The sequence below is a fragment of the Pagrus major genome, chromosome 4 (assembly GCF_040436345.1).
Source record: "Pagrus major chromosome 4, Pma_NU_1.0".
NCBI lineage: Eukaryota > Metazoa > Chordata > Actinopteri > Spariformes > Sparidae > Pagrus > Pagrus major.
In genome coordinates, this window is record NC_133218.1 from 31,169,751 (window position 1) to 31,195,149 (window position 25,399).

A 25,399-nucleotide genomic window follows, 5' to 3' on the forward strand; every position below is an offset into this window, starting at 1 on the left:
CTTGTGTGTGTGTGTGTGTGTCCATGCTGCCTTCATCCCAGTGTCCAGAGAATCACACTGGGGAATAACGGACACATGAGGATCAAATTGATTAAGGCTGGAGTTCTTAGCAGTAATACTGAGGATTAAGACAGCTAATAAATGTTTCATTCAGAGCCAGGCGTAGATCAAACGTGAGAAAGGCCCCCGGCCTCGCTCTCTGGGGTTGGTGTGATTCTGCTCTTTCCCCTCCACCTCCTCTTCCTCCTCCTCCTCCTCCTCCTCCACCGCCTCCCTCAGCTGTTGGTTTTCAGCTGTATTATGACAGCCACTACAGATCGTCTCACTAGCAACTACAGGCCCTGCCCTTGTGCCTACACATCATTAGCTCTCCATCTGTCAGCTTCCTAACAGGTTCCCACTAATGCGGCCAAGGACTCACTTCATTGCATTCCTATCCAACAGGCAGCAGCAGTCGACTACTGGCTATACGCTCGATTCACGAACTTGACTTGTACTCCTCTCTCTTTCACTTCTTCCCTCTGATCCTGCATTCTCTTCCCTCTACCCCCTCTCTTTGAACTCCTCATCCACTTTTAACCTGTCCACTCCACTCCTCTCTTCCCTCTCTTGGTTCTTGTCCTGCCAGCTTGCTCCCTAAAGTATCTGGCGAGATTCAGGGCTGGTGCCGATGGTCAACAGGGGATTAGCAAGGATGGAGGTTGGAGAATGTGTGAAAACCAGTCACACACTCTGCAGGCCACACACTCTCTCACACACGCACAAGGAAAAAGATAACCCACACATCTGCACAAGCAAGCACAAGCTGCGTCTGGCATCACGTGTTTATCACTCATGGTCGAGACCGCCACTGCTGAGAGCAATATAGGCACCAGAAATACATGTGAATACTGTATGTAGCAGCTAATGTGAAATAAAGATGAGAATATGATAAAATAGACAGAAATGTGTGTCAGAAAGCAGAGAGAGATGTAGTGGCTAACAGCAGCGACGGTGACACTGGTCCTGGCAAATGGGCTTTGTGGCTGCGTGTGTAACTCTATCTGTGGAGGGGGAATACAGCAGTGGTTGGGTAATGGAAAGGTCATTTAGCCAATCCCCCAGGTAGGGGGGCTGGTCTGACACGGCTCGTTTGTCACAGTTCAATAACTGCCACTCCTGGGAGTGTGATGGAGAGAGAGAGAACGAGCGAGAGAGGGGCAGGAAACTTAAGTGTGTGTGTGTGTGTGTGCACTGCAACCCTGGTGTGTGTGTGATGGTGTGCTGCACAGACCCTGGCAGCACAGCTGATTCCCAGAGCTTGTCCCTCCATTAGAGGCCTCAAACGGGGTCGCAGCGAAGGCCAGGCACCACGGATTCAGTCATCTCAATGTGAAAACTCGTAAGCTGTGGTCTGGAAGGATTATCTTCGCTCTAACTGGTAGATGTTTGCTTTTCCAAGAGGGAAAACTGAATTGTTACACCGTTTTGAACCCAAAAAATGGCCTCTCCAGAAGGATGGCGGGCTGTAATCCAAGACTTTTGATCAAGCAGAATGAGAAATGGTATAGACTGAATTACATTTTACTTGGTAAATGGTAGGCAGCAAGGTACACATACAATAGGTTGAAAATTAGGCTGCATACAGCAAAATATACTGTATTTTCTGTATTAACTATGAACTTGTGTGGTAGCTGCATCTGTGAATAGGTCTACAACTATATATGTATTTTTTCAAACAAACTGAAGGCTAAATACTGATTTCAAGTCCATATCAATGATAAGCTAAACAAACCATTTAAAGCCCATGGGATTGTATGAAAAACTGTATTATCAGAAACTTAAACAGCCCAGTTTTTTCATCAATTCATGAAAAGATTATGTTTTGGGGGTGAATGATTTTCACAGAACAACAACAAAGCTCTTGAATATATCATCCAAAGTAAGATTTTTCTGTCCAATCAAAATAATAAATCAAATATTTGTCTGGCCGGTGCTGTACATGCAGAGTTGCAGCTCAAACAAAAAAGATAAAAATAAAAGAAAAAGAATATAAAAAGACTAAGTCCCATTATTCTCAGTTGGCTGTATTGATTTGTACTGTCCCTTTAACATGTCGTTAGGTGTGTGACAGAACGATCCCCCAGCTTTGTGAGAGAGCCAAAGATTTTCACACATCTCATTGAGCGACTGGTGAGAGACACCACAGTCTGTCCTTCTCCGCACTTTGAAAATCAATAGGAAGCATCTATGTGCTCATTCACGTGTCTCCATGTCTTCCCGGAGAGATGCCCGAGGCACAGATTTGTATTCATCTCAACTGGATTGAGAGATTTCGGATTTCCGTGTCCGACCCCCCGTGGAGATTTAAGAAGTACTGACTCAATGTGATGGGAGGGTTTGATCCCATGTTAATACTTAAATACTGGGTTTGATTGAGATGTTTTAGAAAGGTCTGTGTCTCCCCCTTGTGGTTGTTACAAGAATTATTCAAGATACACAAGAACAGTTAGATTAATGTTTGTGTGTAACAACCTAGTTTTTGATATAGAGGGCTGAGAACTGAGGGCTTAAAGGCTAAGTTTCCCAAAAATGAAAGTTTGGATATTACATCCTTGCCCTCATGCTGATTGAAAGTCAGGTGAAGTTTTATACTCCACAAAAAATTTCTGGAGCTTCACAACAACACAGTGTTGCATCATCGGCTAAACAACTGAAGTAGATGGGGACTCGAAAGCCTAGAGATCCTAGATTGATTTGAAAGACCCTTTTTGAGCAGAAATCTTCTTTGTGGGTGGACGCACCAGCTCGACTGTGCATCAATGGTGTAAATAAAGTATTTTTCAAATCAATCTGGAATCTTGGAGACTTTTTTTGTTGTTTTTTTTTTACTTTTACAAACATCCCCATCTACTTCAGTTGTTTAGGAGACTGCTGCAATCCTGTTTTGCTGTAAAACTCCAGAAATGTTGTGCGGACTAAAAAACTTCAACTGACTTTCCATCGTCATGGAGGCGAGTAGATTAAGACTGAATTGTCATTTTTGGGTGAACTTATCCTTTAAGTGACAATTGACCCAACTATACAGGAGAGCTTTAACCAAAAAAATGGCCATACTTTTTAAATTCAGTCTTTTATATTAAAATGTACAATACTTTGACGTTTACTGTAACTCATTTTCATCCACAATTTCACTTCCTCACCTGGGGTTCTCACCCTCGTTATAAAGCATTTAAACTGCCTTATGTGACTACCTCAGAGGGTCAGAAAAAAATAAAAAGATAAATAATAAGAAGGACCAAGAGATATGACTGAAACAGTAACCACCACATTTAGAATATAATCCATGCTTTACTGAGATTTGTACTGAAATCATTTAATAGATTTGTACTGTGATCAACCTTCAGCCATCATCGGTCTCGGTATCACTCACACCAGGTGTGACCGAAACTGTACTGCGTGTGTGTGTGTGTGTGTGTGTGTGTGTGTCACTGCAAATGATCAAACCAACACTTTCTTCATCTGCACATAACACATTTTTTATCAAACATACACAGAGACATATATCTGCTAATCTGCTAATCTGCTAATGTGTTCAACAAACTACACGTTCACTCTGAGCCGTCAAATGATAGTGAAAGAGATGCTGTCTCGCACATGGGGCTGAGCTGAGTGTGGTCAGTGACATCATGGGACAGAAGCGCTTCCTCATTCCAGCTCGCTCACTGACACTTGGCCCACTCACGGTTTCAAACACAGTTGGCTCAGTATCCCTTGACCTTCAACAACTTTATTTGAATTGTTGGTGAGTGTTTTAAATCCTGCAAGAGAAGTTCAGCACCGTGTTCACACCAAGGAAGTGACAATTGAGATGACACCTTTGATGTTTAAAGATGCTTTCTGGGTAAGTCTATTTTTGTGGTCTTGTGCTTTTTGCTGAAACTGTCCTTGTCAGAAACTGAGAGACCATTGCTACCTTTACGGTCACACAATAATTTATCTTTGGGGTTTTTTTTATAGTGAATTCACAAGGTAAGTAAACTACAATCTAATTGATTTGTTAAACAGACAATCTAAAGTACGTGCATAACAAACCAACACTTGGCTTGTATCATAGACTTCTGCCTCTGGTGTATATATACAGTTCACTATATTTGAACTTGAAAGGCAGTCATCTACAGTCTTATAATTAGCCCACATTTGCACCACATTGATGTCACATAATGTTAACTGTGAATAGCAACAGTATTGTACCTGCATGATACAGTGCAGAGTTAAAATAAAAACGTTACTTTAAAATCGACACGTTTCGTTTGAGGGAACTGGTGAGTTGTACAGTTGATAAATCCCACAAACTGTCTCTGTGCTACAAGACTTCCCTCTGTGTCTGAGTAACTGTAATGTGTCGAACTAGCGCTCTTCGCTTTTGCCTTATTTGACATTCTGCTCCGCTGCTGTGGGCCAGATGAATTAAGCACTGGGTATGTCACATAGAAACTATTTTTTGCTCAGTGCTACTTCTGCATTTTTACCACATAGTGAGTCCAGGATTGACTCAAGGACGTGTTGCAATAGTTGTTGAGCCATTTCTGTGTTTATCTAAGGAATTTTTCTGTGTTGTCTCAATACAGGGGTCTGAATTCAATTGTCATGCCGGGTATGACGCTCTGATCCAGAGGTTACGAGATGGACGGCAAATGTGCAAAGACGTGGAGGAGCTTTTAAAGATGAGGTAGCATTATGTCGGTGATTCACTGAAACCAAAACTGATCATTTAACTTGAGGATTTAGGAAGTTCTTAGAACCACACGTTCCTATGTTTGCTGATCGTTGTGTAATTAAAGCCATGACAAAATATGACTAATAGAAATTTAGCACATTTAGATCTTCCCAGCAACGACCAGCTCACAGCAGAAGGACAAAACCACTGTATCACCTGATTACTCTTGAGATTATCATGAGTCAACAAAGGTTCAAATTAACCCACTCAACAATACGAGGCTTGGATTACAATATCTTTAAAGAACTGCACACACAAATATTGAATTTCTAGGGGTAATTTTGATTTAACAGCACATGTAATCAGTGATCAGTGAACAATTCGGCCATTTTCCTTTTGTTTGTTTTTACAGATTACTGACTTAAGTTTTAATGTGTTTCATACAAAAACACATCACGTAGACAGCGGTGGAATGTAACTACGTACATTTACTCAACAAATAAACAACAAAATACACAAGTACCAATTTTGACATGCAGTATTTGGACTTCACTTGTAGTACCACTACAATTATAGTTACACAGTTCTCTATAACCACTTAGCTAGTAGTCTATTATCTGAGTACAAGAATATAGTAAATAAGAATACAAGTTTTATGCAAGTCTGATTTAAAGATGTTACCACGACAAAAGATGTGTGAGGCCAGTGAGGGACATCTTATCATTATGTTATCACTACCAAATCAATCAGCAATGACCATAATAAAACAATAAAGAAGTTCTTGTTGTTAAACGATGAAGTTCCGTCGTAAAAAAAACCAAAATATAAAAGACAGACTTCATGTGAAACTGCGTAGCCTCTCACTGTGAGCTTCAGTGGTAACTGGGTGGAAGGTGCTAGTGATGTTATCTGCAAGTGAAGACAAAACAGAGTGGTGCTTCTGTCTGTCTTTTGTTTGGACACAACAGTTCAGTTTTACCACTAAATACTGAAAGACAAACTGTGGGCGTCTGTTCCTGCTGCACAGGGCAATGGCAGAGGAGAAGTATGGGAAGGAACTGGTCACTATTGCTCGCAAAGCTGGAGGACACACGGAGATCAGGTAAACGCAAAAATTCAAGGTCAATATTATGGACTGTAAACACATACTGTACACTTGTAATGACATATGAGTCAAAAAAAACTCTGGTTTAAAAAAGGGTTAAAACATCAGTCAAGAGCCCCTGAGTCACATTGATTTTAGAGGAAACACACATTTATGTTTCTGTGTGGTGGAAAAAGAGAGAAGAGAGAGGCCATGTGTGTGTGTGTGTGTGTGTGTGTGTGTGTGTGTGTGTGCGTGTGTGTGCGTGTGTGTGTGTATTTCAGTATACAGGTCATTATCTCTTGCCAGTTTCCTGCTCTGTGGTAAAATAACGACTCACATTTTTCAGCAAATGTCAGAGAGGGTGATCTTGATGGTTCTTTATTCTGTCCAAACTGCTCTGTTGTAGCTTCTTAGTCACCATCAGCAGTCAGACAGATGAGCTGTACTGAGCTTTGTGACTGTGTTTTTTTTTTTTTAGAAATGAATAGTAAGAAACACATGATGCTGAGCAAAGATTATTTTAATCTTCTGCCTGTTTGTGCTCGACAAAAAATGCCAATGGTCACCGAATTTCCTCCGATCTTAAATGTGCATTGTTTTTTCAGCACCTTGAGAGCCTCCTTGGAACAACTGAAAACACGTAAGTTCATCCAGTCAACCAAAGCGCTAAAATCTGCCGCTGTATTTCTTATTATAAAGTGTGTAATGATTCATTTTGCTGTTTTTGGTGGCAGAAATCGAGAACATCGGGAACTTTCACATCCAAATGTCTGATAAATTGAAAGAGGAGGTGAAAAAGATTGAGACATTCCGAGAGCGGCAGAAAGAGCAGAGGAAGAAGGTACTGGGCAACTTGTGTTGCTTAACAACTGGCATATTGTGCACAAACAGAGGTGAAGTTTGACTGAACACAGTGTGAGATCTGATGGCTTGCTCTTACTTGAGGCACATAGAAATTATTCCTCTCCGCCTGTTTGTGTGTCGTACAGGTGCACAGGTGTGCCTGTTAAATCAGTGTCATGCAATACAAGAGCGCTGCAATCATTCCTATTTGTGAACATTACAATTTCTATTTCTACATTTTCAATTTCTTCTTCATAGATGTTGAATTATAGAAAAGTTGACTCAACCCTGTGATCATTTACGTAATTACGGTTCTTCACTTTCACATTTTTAGCTTGAAATCTGTTAATTTTGACCCTTCTGTCTCCCTGTATAGTTTCAAAGCATCATGGAGAAAGTTCAGAAGAAAAAGGTTTCATTGTACAAGAAGACCATGGAGGTAGGAAAACATCTGATTAAGTGTTTTACATTTAACAAAGAAGTCACACATGAAGCATTTTTTTTATCGTAAAGAAATTGATTTGATGGCATACTGCACACGGACATCATTGGCAGTAGCAGTTAACGCTACACAGCTCTTCCTGTTTTGGGTGGAACACTGTAGTTTCTGTGGTTTCTGTTTCTGTTTCTGACAGTCGAAGAAGAGCTACGAGCTGAGATGCAGGGAGGCGGACGAGGCAGAACAGGGGGCTGAGAAGGCGAGTGTTACATCGAAAAACCCTGACAAGGTGCAATAACTGAATAAGCTCCCAAACTGTAAAAGTAATGCCAGGCTGGTTTGTGGTTTAAAGGGATTTAGATACAAACTTTCAGGGTATTTCTTTTAGACCCTGACCAGAACTTGTCCTGATAGCAGGTCAACATTAGTGGTGTGAGTTTTCTGCAGCTGTGCACAGTGATGCAATGATGCAACACCTAGCAAGGAGGAATTTGAGAGTGTTCGTGTGCCGCCTTGGCATCTGTCATCTCCAGTAATCTTCGGCAAATCCCTCAAATGACACCAATAAACTTTTTGTATTTTCAGGAAAGTAACCTTCCCAACATGCCTAACATATTTTGTTTCTTCTGATGTGACAATGATGATGATTTAATGTGTTGAAGTCCCACCAGTTTGTGCTCAGAGCCTGTCACAATTGTCATGTACATCTTGTTTCCTGTGTAACATTTATTTCACAGGTTCGTCACAGGGCGAAACACTGCAGACAGACAGCCAATGAAGCAGGTATGACCCAGATTCACCTTTCGTCTCTTGAATTTCTATTTTTAACCTGCATACAATTGATTTTAATGTATTTGTGTGGAGAAATTTGACATTTCTCAATAAATCAACCACTGATTACCTATGGACTCTTTATACATAGTCAGCTCTGTATTTTTTTATTTAACAAATTCAGATGTGTTAATTCCTGTGTGTCACTTCTAACCATAACCATCTATAATGACACACAGAGAAGCTGTACTTCACCAACACTGTTCAGCTAGAAAGTGTTCGCCAGGACTGGGAAGAAACGCACAAAAGCACATGTGAGGTACTGTGGACCCGTCCTGCTCCCTCACACAGTCGCAACCAGAACAATGATTTCTATTCACAGACTAAACCTCACACCACATCCCCTTAATCTGTACAAAGTAGAATTCCTCTAACAACACCTTCCTTCTGCTGACCAACGCATTTTATCATCATTTAACATCAAACCCACAATCACGATGTACATGATAATGAGTATGTCAGCCGTCGCAATGCATTTAAATGATACAGCCGGTGCAGAGTAACAGAAAAGAATCAAGTCTGTGCAGATACAATAGAAACCAGTGGTATGCGCATGTTTCTCAGGTGTTCCAGCAGCTAGAGGGAGATCGCATCAGCATGCTCAGGTGTGCTCTCTGGGACCACTGCAATCATTTCTCCATGCAGTGTGTCAAAGATGATGAGGTAAGCTCACTTCCTCTTTATTTATATAGTTTCGAATGGACACAAACACAACATCACTCCCATGTCTCAAACGCTTGGTTTGAATCCTGTCGCGAGAAACAAGCACCAGAAATTTAGCTGTGAATTGGTTAGGGCACTATTTGGGTCATCATTGAAACAAACCAGTCATGTTTTTTCGTAATGGTCGATTTTATTGGTTCCAGGAACCAATCATATCATAACATCTTAGCCTTTAGCTCAAAACACAGCTGTAGCAAAGTGCTGCGTATCCCAACCACAAGCATGGCTGTAAATATGTTGTCTTTCTTGAAAGCAGGCGAAGACACTGCATATCAGAACTTTGCCAGTCATTCAGTGGATGATTTAGTTAAAGCACCTTTCATACAGCCTACCTCACTTCCTCATTTATTGTTTGCAAGACTAACTGCAATTGAAGTGAAAGTCTCTCACGAAAGAAATGTTTGCACACTTGACCTTCTGAGTTTTACAGGAACAGTGTACAGTTCTGATTTCAGAAGAACTGCCTCCTGTTTTCTGACTGTTGTCCTGTTATTTTTAAATCAGCTTTACGAGGAGGTGAGGAAGCAGCTGGAACAGTGTGACATTGCGGCAGACAACAACTATTTCATAGAGACAAAAAGCACGGGATCGAGGCCTCCAGGTGAGCTGTCATGGTGGATAGTAATGAAGTTTTACAGGCTAATCAAGTTGAGAAGTTGAGGAAAACTTGAGAAGTGAGGAAAAAGTGCAATTACTAATGAACCGGACTTAGAGTGCTACTTAACTACTAACCTTTCTCTCTCAGTTGACACACAGGCAGAAAGCAACACTTAATCTCACTTCTCAAATGAGCAGCTTCCCTTTTCCCCTCACAGAGCCCATACTGTTTGAGAGCTGTTACCAGGCGGAGACGTCCGGGAACAGCAATGGCCAAGCTCATTTCGCAGGAGGAGAAGACGACACGATGAGGAGGTCTGACACCATCCACCTTTGGAGGAGGAATCAGGAGTAGATGGCAATGTTTCTGTACAACCTGCCAGGTTACTGTGGCAGTAAGAAATTGCTCTCTCCTCCTGGTTCATCTGCCTTCAGTATCTTCTTCTTTTAACCAGAAAACACATCAGAAAGAAACATGTGCAGCTTCATTCCCTTTTTTTGTTGATCAGAATATTTCTGGGAGACACTGTAAAAAAAAAATCTCTCCTTACCTGGATCCCTCAGGTGCTGTGATCCTCTGCTTGAAAGTTCGATGACCCTCAGTGCGGACAGTCTTCACAACTCCCAATCAGCACTGACATCTACTGACGAGTGTAAGTACTGCATTCACTCTGTCGCTCTCTCTTACACTTAAAAGTATGGTGGGGTGTAATTAACGTTCAGCCTCTTTGTGCTCTTAGTGGATCTTTTTTCATTTAAAAATGGACTCACATATTTAAAATTATATATGGCCTTTTAGCAGCCAATAGTACGGTTATGTAAATTAAATAACAATATAACATTTTGCATTTGTACCTGCCAGCTATCACTCTGGCTTCAGCTGAGGATTCAGATGGAGGATATGCACCCCTACCAGGCCTCCAGTATGAAGCACCACTGACCACAGTTTCATCTCATGAAGAAATCTACGCTGTACTTTATGATTACTCTGCACAGGTAATGACTAAAAATGCATTATCTATTGTGTAAAAAAAATGCAGATTAGTGTCACCTAACATTTGTCTTCTTATTCATATTGACTGGTCAGGAATTGGATGAACTGTCTGTCATTAGAGGGGACATGGTCCGAGTTTTGGCGCGAGGAGAAGATGGCTGGTGGACGGTGGAGAGGAACGGGCTGACTGGATTGGTGCCGGGAAACTTTCTGGGCCAAATCTGAACACACGCACACACACGCAATCAGGAAAATACATTCAGATACACACAAACAAACCACAACACAAACTATAGTCAAAAGCAAATGTATGTGCATATGCTAAAAATAGAAGCGTGTATGCATCCTGTGTGAAACTTGCATAAGCCTCTTCAACCACACACACACACACACATACACACACCTTTTATCAGGCTTTACATGAGTCTCTGTACCTGAATTGAAAATGTTGCATGCTTGAGTAGGCCATAAGTTATTTGAGCTTTTCTTTTACAGAAGTTTTGAACATGATCATCAGATACCCTTTTACAGTACTTACTTACACAGCAAAGCTTTCCAGATAGATTTCTTAATCGATCAGTGAGGTTATTATTTATAAATGATTTATTAGTCCCAAAAAGATGTTGCATCGTAACGCTGTTACCTCATGTGTTGTACAGCTGGGATTATACATGTGCATGCAGCACAGTCTCATTGGATTGAAGAACTATAAATCATCTGGTGTTGCGAATTTGATAGACTGTTTAGTCAATGTCATATTTTCAACGTGAGTAAAACAAGAATTGTACAAGTGCAAGCTAAGCTCTGCATGGTGGCAGTGACAAAACTTTTTTTATCAACAATCTGAGCTGTGGTCATCAAATAAATAACTGATACATGGATTTATCTCCAATTTATAACAAAATGACTTCAGCACTGGGTTTGATTGATAAATTAGGAGTCACCATTAAATAAAGTGAAGAGTGTATGATTGAAACAGGGTACTCTGCACATTTTCCAGAAAAGTTAACCTCAATTAGGCGCTTCTCAGTTCAAGGACAGAAACTTCCAGGGGAAAAAAGGGACTGAAGTGCGCTGACAGACTTGTAGCTATACCACATGTACAATTGTTATTGGATACCAGATATACAATAACAACCTGTTGTAGGTAAAGAAATGTCTGCCTTTTGTCTTCGTCCATTCTGACTCTGTTAGACAGACACAGACACTTTAACATTAGTGTAACACAGTCCCTTTTTTCCCCTTTGAAGTGTGCGTGATGTTAGTAACACCCAGCTCTACAAGAGATCATGAGTGTCAACATTTCTTTAGACTGTTGCTGTTCATTATTTTAATAAATTAGACACTATGTGTCTCAAACAATAGGGCAGCTGTGCATGAGGAAGATCCAAGAGTCGAGTTGGGAAAAGTGGCTTGTTGAGGTAGTGCCTGGTTTGGTTTTGTCTCTCAGGTTCTGTTTTTCATTTCACTGTGTTTTTGTTGTTTTGTTTTGTGTGTGTGAGAGAGAGCTAGGGATGACATAGGGTTACATGTTTATAAATTGATCTGTAATTTCAGTATGTCTTCTGTACATAATGTATTTTGTGTGACCTTGTGGATAGATCAGCAGCTACTGTATGGTGGTAGCAGCTAATGTAGAGCAATAACAAACGATTACTTACTATGACTGAGGAAACAATTTTCACAAATGGTATTTGTTTATATTCATTTTTTCCGGCATCTGATGAAGTATAAAATAATTACCTCTGTATGTATAGTTGACCTGCTAACGTATTTACTTAAATAAATAAACAACCATGTGGATGAAATTAAACATTCAAGTTAAAATGAGTTTATTGGTCTCCTGTCTGTTTCTCAAGTCTATACACGATGTTTGTCATATTTTTGTGTAGTGGCACTAGCTAAATAACTAAGGATCAACTTAACAGCTCAAAAATATTAAAATGGTGCACAATTTCACAAAAATGTAGAAAATAATGTGTCATGATACTTATAGCAGGTTCATAACTAACAAAGTAAACAGAAGGGATTATCTAACTGTAACAAACTGAATCTACACATACACAGGTCTTCAGGTAACACTGATAATACTCCTACTAACAGCAACTGGAGACTAAAAGGTTCATTCACAATTTATATATTGGCAATGCCTCACTACTGAAGCCTGATTCAGGGAACATCCACACCAAAACAGTGTACATTATTCACAACCTGAATATTTGTGAATATGAAGAACTCTTTCCACCAAACATGGCTCTTTGAGAGACCAAACACATAGCTGCTCAACAAACTAAAATGTAACAACTGAGATAAAAATACTGAATTTGTTCTGTCTATGGTAAAAAGTTTTTTTCATTTTCACAAAGTCTGGTCAAACCAGGTTCTGGGAATAGTGTACATGTTGTTTTTAGCGTAGGTTTTCCGTTTTAACAGCCAAGAAATATCTCCAGAGCTCCAGTCGTAGTGCAAACTAGCACACAAGGAAATACATTCCATACGCTCCCAAGCATAAATTCACACATACTATGCTCCAGAGTACCTCACATCATCCTCACTGGGGATGAGCCCAAATTTTAAGAAGCCACAATTAAAAGGAAAAAAGATCTGCATCAACATCAATAATGTCAAATAGCCATATACAACTTTGGCTTCTGTAAATATTTCAGTATTGGTAAGAAAAAAAACATTTAAAGTAACAGTAACTTACAAAGCATGTCGATAAATAACTGGTTTCCCCTTGAAGCCCCCGCCCACCCAAACCACGTCTTCAGTGTTCGCTACTTTATCATGAATTGTGCAAGGTGTGCTTGAGCTTATATAACTACAGCTGAAATCTACTGTGGACATGTCCGGTGACGCTCCTTTTTTGATTTTCTGAGTGCTTGGTTTCGCTGGCTGCGTCCTTCATGCATAGCTGTTGGTTGTGACCAGCAGCTCGTACGCTGGGTCGTGACTCCTCCTGCACAGCACCACGCAGGCACAGAGCATGCCCAGCATCTGCAGGCGGACAGCAAAGGAAACAAAATAAACTTGAGTCCTTATAGTCTTCAGTAAAACTTGGCAGGAAAATAACGTAAGTGTGAGTAAAAAAGCAACAACTAACTAAATATAACTCTAAAACTATAGGAAATCACACTTTATAAGCAAATGATGCGTCATCTTTTCACACATAAGATGCATGGTGGGTTTTAATGAGTGTGTTTGAATTTAACATCAAGTGATTGGCCATGCTGTCTTTGTCACTGCTTTGGGAGCAGGGGTTTCCTGGTAAACAGCAACCATGCTGAGCTGTTCGACACAGTAGCAATCCTTTGACACAATTAGGTCAGAGCTTCTGTCAGCTCGGTTTGTGCTGACAGAGATTACTGTAGCTTTGATCATGCTCCCAATGCTCATGCTTTTACTTGATTTAAATATAGTTATGTAATGGAAGTCTTAAATGTGTTTTTTTCCAGTGAGGTAGCTGTTTGCTGTGAATGAAGTAACCACAGTGTTAACCGCTCACAGAGGCTGTTGTCGGTTCTTTGATTTAGAATTACTGTCACCTTTCCAACTCAAGATACAATCCTTGATTTTGATTATATCAACTATAGAACATGATATTTTGCGGTATAAAATACAGTGTATTTGAGAAACAGACAGATTTATACAAGTCAAAAGCTCAGCTGTAATGTTTAAACCACTTATGATGAACCAGGAAATATCTCTGCAAATCTAATAAACATCTACAACACATAATTTGAGTTTTAACCCAAACAAGTGGCTAGGATGCTTAATTGGGCATTTGTTTATAACCTGTCTGAACACTCATGTTGCTTGCACTCATGGACAAACTTAAAAACTTCCCTGCTGACAGAGTCAGTTTTCAGGTGACAATCCTTGTCCTTACCTGTATAGATGCAAAAGTGAGAGCTGCCCATATGACGTACATCATGATCTCCTTTAACTTCTTCACAACAAGAGCTTCACAACCCTAAGACAGAAAATAAATGACATTTAAAGAGTTTCACGACATTTCTTCATAAACTAAAACACAGGTAATGATGTGCCATGGAAAATCTATATTTTCATCCATAACTCAAACTTTGTTCTGTGGTTTTATCTGAAATGCCACTTTGCTTGAGCATCCTGTCTGTACCTCTTGGTAGAGATCTCCTGGTCGAGTGAGAGTGCCGGTACAGTTAGTGATGCTGGGCTGACAGCAGCTGACTGGGACGCTGTTGTTCTTGGATTCTTTAAACCAGCGAGTGTTTCTCCAGTCAGAGTAGTTGTGAATGCCGCAACAGTGAAGCTAACAGAAGAAGAGAGAAGACTGGTGAGGGAAAATCTGCAGGGGCTGGAGTTAAGAGTGCAATTTGCTTCAGAACCTAAAATATCCATCCATCAAAACAACATACATACGAAAGAGACAATTTATTAACACCTAAGTGTCAGTTTAAATTTGAATTTTAAAAGAAAAAAGAAAATAGTTGACACAACAGATTTTTCTCCTCACCTGCCTCTGCACATAGTCAATAGCGCGGCTGGGAGCATCAGTGTTGGTGCCGTTGTATTCGTTGTAAACCTTCTGGATGGAGTGATTCACTTCATCTTCTACCTGAAGCACAAACACAAGCAGCTGTTACGGTTCCTGTTCAGCAACTGCGCTTTGTTATTATATTTCATCTCTAAGGAACAGTTTCTCACATTATTATAAAACTAATTCAGAATGTAGGCCCTTAGGTAACATTCTTGCCCAAAAGAGTTTGTAAAATATGAGATAAGCTAAAGAAAAGTGTTTACCTTTGCCCTGTATATGTAGCCAAGCACCACCACCACACACTCTGTTACAAACACCAGTAGGAGGATGGCAGCAAACTGAAATGACAACAAAGACACATTGTTCAGAGGCTCATTAGTAAGGTGAGTGAGAAAAAAAAAGATAGGAGCACAAGAACGACAAAAAACGTATTAGATTTGGGTGAAATGTTTCTTTAATGGCACTGAGACTCATTAGCAGTGTAAAATAGTCTAACATAAACTGTTGCGTGTATGTTCTGCCTCTGCATTCAGTTGATTTAAAGGGTGCAAGTAAAATGTACTCACAGTTGCAAGACCACAGGAGCTTTCACGTATTGTTGCACAGCAGCCGATCAAGCCAATGATGAAGAGAAGAGTCCCGACTGCTATTATGATGATAGCAGGGATCAAAGTGTACACGTCCTCAAAGAAGTGGTCATAGTCGTCGTATGTGATGAACACATAGGCTCCAATGTAGCATAAAATTCCAGCAGCAGCCTGCAGAGGGAAACAGAGAGAGCTCCTATTTTTATTATCTGTTTTCTTCATCATGATAAAAAAAATATTATAATGCACATTCTTTTTTAATTATATATGTTGTATGTGCATTAAGGGGTGTACAGTACAGCATACCGATCAGACACAACTTTAAAACCACTGAAACGTGAAGTGAATAACAGTGATCATTTCAGGACAATGCAATGTTCTGCTGGGAAACACGGGGTCCTGGCATTCATGTGGATGCCACTGCAGAACCACTTGAGGCCCAACCATTGATTGGACTTGGCTCTGACTCATTGAGACACTGACACAGGGATTTTGGGGGTGTCCTGTGGTGTCTGGCACCAGGGCATTGGCAGTGAATCCTTTAAGTCCTGTCGAGCCTGTCACTTTCTTCAGGCCACTCCTGAGCAGTTTTTGCTGAGAGGCAGGGCGCATTGTCCTGCTCAGAGGGCCACAGCCATCAGGTGTGCCGTTGCCATTACAAGTGTACTGGATCTGCAACAGTGTTGGGGTGGGTGGTGTATGTCAAGTAGCGCTAGGGCTGCATGATTAATCGCAAAATAATCAAAATCGCAAAATATGACTGAAGTGCATTATCAAGAACTGCAATTATTTCATAAAGGTAAAATGAGTCACAAAACAGTGTTTTAATGAAATGTTGTAGTGCTGCAGAGATGCTCTGGCCTACAAAGCTTGTTCTCCAGATGAAATAAAACATACTTGTGTGGCACAGACCGGGAGAAATGCCACATCATCATGATTTTACTAGTTTTTCAATGACAATGAAAATTGTGATGTCAAATTTAATCATCCATAATAATCAAGAATTATATCGCTATCGCAATATCTATCAAGATGATCACAAAAACACTTTTTGACCATATCGTGCAGCCCTAAGTATCATCCACATGGATGCCAGAACCTAAAGTTTCACAGCAGAACATTGCATTGTAACAAGATGATCAATGTTCTTCGCTTCACCGGTTAGTCCTTTTAATATTCTGCCTGATCGGTGTACACTGTGGTGTTGTGTAGTGTAGGATTGAAAATTATTATACTTGCACTGCACACTTTGTACACCTTTCAACAAGAACCAAAAAAAGTAGATCACATCACTCCAGTTCTTAGATCTTTACACTGGCTTCCTGTCTGTCAAAGAATAGATTTCAAAATCCTGCCGTCTATGAACCATCCAGACCTCTGAGGTCGTCAGGTACAGGTCTGCTTTCAGTCCCTAGAGTCAAAACTAAACATGGAGAAGCGTTCAGTTATTATGCCCTACATATCGGGAACAAACTCCAAGAAAAGTGCAGGTCCGCTCCAACTCTCACCTCTTTTAAATCAAGGCTGAAAAACCTTTGTTCATGTCTCTTTTAAACCTATTCTATTTCAGCTTATTTTCCTATGTCTTAACTTGTTTTAATGCATTTTAAATGCAATTTCCACTGTATTTTAATGTAATTTTATGCCCCCATAAAGCACTTTGAGTTGCCTTGTGTCTGAATTGTGCTATACAGATAAACTTGCATTGCCTTATATTGTCAATAATGTATGTAACTACAGTCAAGCAAATAAAAATCTGAATTTAAGATGACAGAAACAGTATTGTATAAATGCAAGGGATGATGCTATGCTAAATTTCACACATTAACAAATATGCTAATTTAGCTCCAGCTGAAGAATAACAAAGACTGGTGCAGTGTGATCAGGGCCACATGTCTTCTCCATCCTGGGGACAGATGTTCTCCTTTATGCTAAACTATTTACAGCTCTGTTCATACTCTCTGTATTCAATACGTGTTTATCTTAATCCAACTCTGCTAGTCTGTTGAATTCACGACACAATCCAGCTCGAGCAGCACTGCAGGTTCACTCAGCAGCAGCAGCAGCAGCAGCAGCAGCAGCAGCAGCTTCAGGACCTGGCAGCTGCTGCATAACGTCATAGCTACAACTTGTGGGCGGCAGCTACCGACACACTCTAGCTAGCTCCCCTCTCGTTATTGTTTCCCCAATGAGCATCCCCTTACAGTGAAAACAAAAGCGACTCTATGTCCGTGAATATTAAGGCTAAAAAAATAAAATAAAAATAAAAACAGCTCGTGTGTCGCCGAAACCGCAGACTGCAGCGCATCTCTGGCGCAGTTTGCTAGCTCGCTAACGCTCTCCATCCCCTGGCCCTCACTGGGATGCTGCACATTGTTCAAAACATCCTTCGTTTTCTTACCCAAAATATGAGATTGAGAAAAACCAGGACGGTTTTGGAGGACGTAATTCCACACTGCCCCATGGTGTCGTGACCTCTAAAATGAAAACTGCGACTATTATATAAAAAAAAAATACTGATGCACCTGCACCTTTTGCTGTTAAAATAATAAAATGGCTTCGGTGGTCCTGCCCCCACTGTGCGGATTCTTCTGGGCTCGACCAATCAAATCACCGCAAAAAAATAAAAGGCATGTCACGTGCTCCGATGACATCACCATTCAAAACAAACTGTGATGGAGGGCGTTTGAGCACTGAGCCCTGCAGCATCGGTACATTATATAAAACCGTGACAAAATACTATACAGAGATGCACCCCAGCACATGTTGCACTTAAATGCACTTAAAAATGAATTCTCTATATTTCATGGGTGTTTAAAAAGATGGCCATGCCAGAAAACTACGTACACTGGTGACAAAATATCATTTATGCTGTTCCCTTGATGTTTGATTGTCTTCTCTTCATAAATCTACCATTATTTAACCTTCTTACTTAGACATTGGATTGCTTCTATGTCATTATACATAATGTATAAAGGCAGTGTGATTTTGATTTTGAAGAAATGTAATTGTCCAATGTGAGTTTTGCCATTGTTACAGTTAACTAATACTGAAATATTATGATATTATATATTATATATTTTGTTTGTCTTTTTCTCTTCCCTCCACTTTCTTTTTATCCTTACCTCTCTTTCTTTGTTGTAATATGTCCACAGATCTTTGTAAAAACTTGAAGCAGTTTCTTATTCTGTATGATGCCGGGACCTCGTCTCTGATGCTTCATATAAAAAATATTTGAAATATAAAGCATAAAATACAGTCTACACTATATGACTAAACAGAAAATGTCAAAGTTAAAATTTGCATGGGGGGAAAAAATGTGTTACATTGTTAATTAGCATTAGCATACAGTTGCATCATTTAATTTCAGTACCATAGTGGAAAAGAAAGATGCAATTTTTGTTTTCATTCATTTTATTCGCCCACACATAAAACTGCAATAAAATCCAGATAAAGAAAAGAATAAAATAATTCAGGAGAGGCCAAGAATTGTCCTGTAGAAAGCAATTTAAAGGGTTACGCCACCAGTTTTACACATTAAAGTGTGTTTACAAATTATAAAATGCCTCCAGTGATGTCACTCAGTGGCTGCGTTGCATTGTGGGTAATGTAGGTGACAAGAATTGACGACAAGACACAGAATGCATAGAATAAAAAGGGAATGCTGCTGTATTGATTTTGATCATTTTTATTTAAAGGTCATCTGTAAGAAAAGTTGATTTTTGAGTGTCATTCCCAACTCGTCAAATACCGACGCTTTGGGATTGTAGGATGGTCCGCCAGCATCCCTATGCGTCAGTATTTCAGAAGTTGGGAGACCCGAAGCGTCCGTATTTGCCGAGTTGGGAATGAGACTCTAAGATCAGAGCAAAACTAGTGGATTGCTCTTCAAAACCTGTTGCCTACATTACCCACAATACAATTCAGCAACTCAGTGACATCACTGGAGGCAATTAATCAGATTACATGCAGCTTCCTCAGGAGCCACAAAGGGCTTTATACTACTTTTTTTAACATATGCAGTTGTACTCCACAAGACCAGTAAACACACTTTAATGTGTAAAATTGGTGGAGTTACACTTTAATATGAGCCTCAAGATTTTAATTAGTTTTACTTGTACACCACAGAATGAATTTAAACATGTTAGACAGAGCGGGATGTAAAATGTCAAGCAGACATCAAATGTACTTAAGTACATCCAGTGCTGTCTGCAACATTGAGTGTCAGTAGGCAGTAGACCTTCAATAGCTCAGCTCTGACATCCTGAGTACGAGTGCACAGCTTGTGGTGATGCTGCTTGACTGGTTTGTTTCAGGCTTTTATCGTTTTCTGCATTCGTAGCACCCGTCTTTTGAACACATAATGTAAGCCTGTTAAAAAAAACACTGACGGGCTGCATCAGCACTGAGCTGTGCTCATGTGTGGTATGGGTTTTTATGCCAGAGGGTGGCAGCGTAGCATTGCTAGTTTTACACTGGCATCAAATGTGTGAGAGGAAGAGGCAGTTGGTAAAAACACCCTACAACCAGACTGTAATCCTCAAGCTGACTACATACATTTTTTAGATGTTCACTAACAGGTTTGAATAAATGAATAATATACACACAGTTTCTTGGCAAAAATGAATGTAAGACACATGTGATATGCCCATATGTCTTTATTTAAACCCATGAGACCTGTTTATCTCCAATCAGAGCAGGATTTATTGCTCAATTGAAAATTAGTGCCTTAAAGCCTTGTTTTTATTGGGTTAAAGCCCAACACATTTGTCTATGTCAGCTTTTGGTGATCAGACTGAGCAAGAGTGAAAACCGTATACAAATTCAAGAGGACGCCAAGGCTACTAGTGTTGACACAACATACATTTACACTGTGAATTATGCACCAGGGATACCTGTTGGCTGTAAATTGACTCATTATTAAAACAAAGCAATATAAAACAAAGAAAGGGTGATGAAGACAAGATATAGTCCCAAAGGCATAAACATGTGCACACGGCTTTAGGTCACATGTTTCGACTCATCGCTTTTCACTGAATTTGTCAGTGGTTGTGTTAAAGTGTGTTCATAGCCTTGAAAAATCACATATTTCCGCACCATATGCTATCAAACGTGACAGCTGGTTGTTGAATATTGTGGTGAATTACATGAGTTAAGTCCAGAATGTGGTTTTACTTGCAGAACAAAGCAAAAGGGCTTTGTTGAGTTTACACATTTTGCTCCTCTCATTCATGTCACATGAAAACATGACATTTATTTTCATACAAGTGAGTTCAAATTTCCAGTTCAATGTGGTACCAAAATGCAAATTGAGAGTGATGTCCTGCTGTCTGTTATGTTTGTTCAAATTAAAATGTTCAATTAAAATGCAAATGGATTGGAAAACACATTTACAACCAAAAGCTTTAATTAGCAAAAGACAAAACTGACCAAGAAACACCCTCATGGAAATGAAGGTGAACATGAAACAAACTCAAAACATGAGTTAATAGAGACATTACTGATCCATTACTACCATACACAAGCCATATGGATGTTTGTTTGAATTATTTTCAGCCACATCATAGCAGAGAGTTTAGTGTCCATCTATAAATAGTACTAATTTCTAATTCAAAGTGAAAAACAAAATATTAGAGGCTTAATTTCTAAATAAACCTTAGAACAATTTCAACCTCAGCTGCCTCAAAGATTAAAGTCTTTCTCTGACTGATATCAGCTTCCTCTCATTCGGTCAAATTGATGGAGATTTACTTTGAGGGAAATAAATTATAACAATTTTTGACTGGATTGACTTCAACCAACAAAATAAGAACAAAAAAGAATTAACAAAATCATAAATGTGCAGGAATAACATTTCCTCATCCTGGAGAATTTAAATGTATAATGATCTCCTCTTTGGCAAGCATCGAGTCTCCTGTGAATTTAGAGACTCGGAGCTGTTCACTTATGTAGGCTGACAGAACGAGGGATTACTAGATTAATCTGAACATATAAAGGACTGAAGCATTTATATGAGCAAACGTTCAAAGTAAGCAGAGGGCGCAGAGGTGCTAAACCTGAGCTCTCATTCCCACAGAATGGAGGATATTGCTTACGACAGGGGAGTTCTGTGCACGCTCAAATTGTGTGGAGACATCACCTTCTCATCAGTTAACACTCTGCAACATGTTTGGATCTGCAGTTTTAATTCATGAGAGGACAGTCATATTCAGTCTCTCACGCACACACACACACACAAACATTAATAACTATAGTATCAACACATTGAGCTGCACTGTGCAACAGATTAACACACAGTTGCCTGACATTTCAGATTAATTAACAAAAGACAGTGTTTGGAGAGGATTTTTTTGTCAACATTCAAATACCGACTGTCATATCTCATGTATCTGTGCTATCAGAGAATAAATAAGCTATGGCTGATCCATAACCAGACATTACAATGTCCTGAATTTTAGCTCATAAAAACAGTTTTCACTGCACAGACCCAGGAACAGTTTGCACTTTTAACCAAAAGTAACACTGAGTGATATGTTTTTTAAATTACACACTCCTCATCAGACTTTCTGAATGCACATCTGAAGGCTTTTCTTTAGGGACTTAAATTTCATATAACCTTTTGAGCTGGCTTATTTTACAAATCATACCCAATTTTCCGGCCTAGTAACCTACTTGTGTACAATGTTCTGCACCTGAAAGTTCCAGGATCTCAAGGCTGTTGTTTGGCAAAATAAAAGCTTAAAACATGTATTTATGGACAAAAAAAGATTGTTGTCCTCCCGCTGACCCAGCTGAAAAACTCTGATTGGATCTTTTTTTTGTGTGTGTTGTAAATTTATCAAGAGCAAATGTAGTTTATATATAAGTTAGTAAAATTAGGAGATGCAACAGTGTGAAGTTATCAACATAAATGTCTTTTTGTGTGACTTTGTTGACCCAATTCATAATAATAAGGGTAGACAAATTATTAGAAACACCTAATACAATGAAATACAATTCAGCACAAGCTACAGCCCCCAAAAATGACCATGAACTTTCAACAAAAACTGAACAATAGAGCTTCCTGAAGGGCCTAATTATTCCATTATTGTTGTTTTAAACTACACTAAAGTTCAGAGTACTGTGTGTCCTCTTTATTCTGAGTCACATTTTAGGCCACAAGATATCCAAACTACACAACTTTCATCTCCCTCTGGATTATAGTCTGTATGTTTCCACCCACCACTTTGGACAGGGAGCATGTTCCCCACCTTGAACATGATGTTAAAACGACAGACAAGGCATTGTGGGAGGGTTATTGAAATAGACAACACATATAACCTACAAAAGACTAGCCCAAGGCAAAAAGAATGGGCCATCTCACTTCACTTCACCACTATTGATCGAAAAGAACAGATCATCCCTGTATGCAAAGGACAGGAAGAGTACAAAAGGTAATATCGACTTCATGTAGAAATATTCAGAAAAACTGGGAAATGTGATTTATATAAGCTGCCTACATTTGTTTTTATATAAGTGTTATTTTGGAAAACGCCCTTTGGCACCAAAGCGAAAAGAAATCTCACTCATGCTGACAAATCAGTTGTTTATGTCGGGCCTATAAATAAGGGCTGTGAAGGTCACATGAACCAGACCCCTGTGGAGGAAAAACAGAAGGGGGCAAACTCCAGATGAAAGTTTTCACATTGTAAAGCCCCAACCAGCATAAAGCTATAATTATAGAAACTATCCTCTGACTATTTTTCAACCTAAAGCGGTTTTAGACCTTGCATTTTTCAATAAAGTCTTTTCTGTGTTCTCCATAATCATGAACACACATTTCAGAAACAAATAGAAGAAGCCCAGAGGTGTTTGTCAAGTGACTGTTTCCCCATGCTGATGTTAATTGAGACATGATCTTAGTAAATCAAACTGTGATCTGCAATATGTCATAATTTATCGACCAAAGTCACAGCAGTGCAAATAATTATTTTATTCAATATAAATAACTTTAAACGACAAGACAGTGTGAAATATCATCATTAAAACAAATTAATAAGACATTTACGTGTATTGCAGATGGCACATGAGCTGTAGGCTATATGACAGTTACAGTAAATTACAATCATCATGAGCAGGAGACTGTAGACTAATTTATTTATTTAAACCCTTGAGGTCAGATGAGCTCGGATCCGTGTAAATGCAGGCGTTCATCACTTTCTGCTCTGGATGTAGCTTTCTAAAATCTTCACCAACAAGTCCGCCTCCTGAAACAGAGAGCCCATAATGTCACAATACAGAACCATCACTCCAGTCACTTCTGTGTATAAAAAAAGAAAAAGGTTTGGTAGTCAGCTCACCTGATTTTTCGAGCGGCTCTCTTGTGTGTCCACCTGCGCTTGCAACGCCACCCGCAGGAACTCTTGGAAAAGCTCCCCGAGAGCGCTCTGCTCCGCAGGTAGGGTGACTTCCAGCGCATCACCGCCCTGTCCCTCGGCTGAAGGCAGCAGAGGGGGGTCCATCACGCTCTTCTTGCCCATGAAGTGTCCTGAAAGAAAAAAAAAAGCCCGTTAATATGGACTTGATCCAGAAGTAGAGGAAAAACCTTTTAGGAGCGCAACAAATTAGACATCGTTTGGAGGCAGAAAATGTGATCATGTAAAAAATAAATAAATGAATACACGTAGAAAATATATCATGTTAAATCAAATTAATTCGTTTTTATCCAATGCAAACACGACTGATTCAAAGGTTTTAGATCAGATGAAGATTCTTACCTGTAGCCCAAAGATTGCCTCTTGGATTCACTTTAATTTTTGCAACTTTATTCCTAAGCTCAGTCAGGTCGAAACTGACTGCGGTGGTAAAAGACATGAAAGAAAAGAAGACGAGAGAAGTAAATAAGCCACACTGGCAAACATTATTCAGCGTAAACCCTCTCATCTCAGTGCGGAGTGGCGAGCTGTCCTCCAGGGCGCAAATGTTCCAAGTGTCTGATGTTGGTCGTGGGTTGCTCAGACGCTTTGCTCCAGCTTTTATAGGCTCTCCTGAGCGGGGTGGGCTCTGTTTGTGTTGCGTGTACGTTTTATTCAGCCAGCTGCATACTCGGTCATTGACGAGGGTTTGGTTGGACCGCGCCTCTGGCTGTGCGTCTTTTACGCACCACACGATTCATCTTTGACTCAGGGCAAATGCGAATGTTTTCTGAAAAAACAGTCTTCCCACTCAGCAGATGAGCAACAATATATCAGTGCGCTAATGTTCAGTGGAGGCTGATGAATAAAGGGTTGGTTTTATTTGCCCCTGTTAAAGATATTCAGAAGTTTTGGGGGATGGGTACACTGCAGGTGCCCCCTTTTTTTATTGAGAAGAAAATCCCTCAAACACATTCATTTTCTACTGTTTATTTTAAGCCAATCATATCTCATATTCTACAGCATACAGTATAGTCGCCATTATTACAAGCTCCATAAATGGCAATTCCCTTGAGGTTGTGAACTGATGTAAGGTGTAAATGGTGTAAATTGTGTGACCAGATCAAAATGGCATAGGTGTTTGTTAATGTTCCTTCTCGGGCAACACATATAGTAATTTCCTGCCCAGGTCCCTCCACCCTCCCTCCCCCTCTCAGGGCCAGTCTGGCCCCCTTACAATGAGCAACATGACATTTGGCCAGTTGCAGCATGCTGCTGTGATCACCATCAGTCCTCTGAGGACAGGAGAACCTGCTGATTCTCTCTGCTAATTTAGAGCTGATAAGACAGACTGCCTCTTTGTCACTTCAGGGTGCTAAAGTTGCAAGTTTAGTCGAAGGGCTGCGGCTTGCGTCGTGCTCTTTTAATAACCTTTGGCATTCACACACTCTCACAATAGTTGCGATTTCTGCACAGCTGAATGTCAGTCTCATTAGAGGAGCGTCTGACCATCAAGGCATCACACTAAGTTCACAGATTAGATGAACTGGGACTGACGTGGTTTTGTGCAACACTGCAGTTTCCGCTCAAAGATGTGACGGATATTTAAAGTCTCAGGCTCAAAATAACTGACTCACTGATCAAGGGGCCACAATTACACCACAATACTTGCTGCTGCTTTGTTCCC

At 40.0% G+C, this 25,399-nt stretch overlaps 3 protein-coding genes across 3 annotated transcripts; 1 reads left to right on the top strand and 2 right to left on the bottom strand.

Annotated features, from left to right (window-relative positions):
• The first annotated feature begins 3,707 nt into the window (after nucleotides 1-3,707).
• On the top strand, nucleotides 3,708-12,043 carry pstpip1b (proline-serine-threonine phosphatase interacting protein 1b). Its single transcript, XM_073465253.1, has 15 exons — nucleotides 3,708-3,883; nucleotides 4,611-4,711; nucleotides 5,727-5,801; nucleotides 6,392-6,426; nucleotides 6,521-6,627; nucleotides 7,006-7,068; nucleotides 7,265-7,357; nucleotides 7,806-7,851; nucleotides 8,079-8,158; nucleotides 8,464-8,562; nucleotides 9,127-9,223; nucleotides 9,438-9,534; nucleotides 9,784-9,872; nucleotides 10,082-10,215; nucleotides 10,307-12,043. The coding sequence occupies exons 1-15, from the start codon at nucleotides 3,851-3,853 to the stop codon at nucleotides 10,436-10,438; spliced, it is 1,281 nt and encodes a 426-aa protein (XP_073321354.1). The 5' UTR covers nucleotides 3,708-3,850; the 3' UTR covers nucleotides 10,439-12,043.
• Nucleotides 12,029-17,871, bottom strand: tspan3b (tetraspanin 3b). The gene is made up of 7 exons (XM_073465254.1): nucleotides 17,721-17,871; nucleotides 15,299-15,490; nucleotides 14,996-15,070; nucleotides 14,709-14,810; nucleotides 14,352-14,504; nucleotides 14,103-14,186; nucleotides 12,029-13,210 (listed from the first exon to the last, which is right to left on the bottom strand). Exons 1-7 carry the CDS (start codon nucleotides 17,781-17,783, stop codon nucleotides 13,118-13,120), a joined length of 762 nt encoding a protein of 253 aa, XP_073321355.1. The 5' UTR covers nucleotides 17,784-17,871; the 3' UTR covers nucleotides 12,029-13,117.
• Nucleotides 17,872-23,276: 5,405 nt separating this feature from the next.
• Nucleotides 23,277-24,241, bottom strand: nmbb (neuromedin Bb). The gene is made up of 3 exons (XM_073465166.1): nucleotides 24,076-24,241; nucleotides 23,659-23,846; nucleotides 23,277-23,565 (listed from the first exon to the last, which is right to left on the bottom strand). The coding sequence occupies exons 1-3, from the start codon at nucleotides 24,239-24,241 to the stop codon at nucleotides 23,512-23,514; spliced, it is 408 nt and encodes a 135-aa protein (XP_073321267.1). The 3' UTR covers nucleotides 23,277-23,511.
• Nucleotides 24,242-25,399: the final 1,158 nt, after the last annotated feature.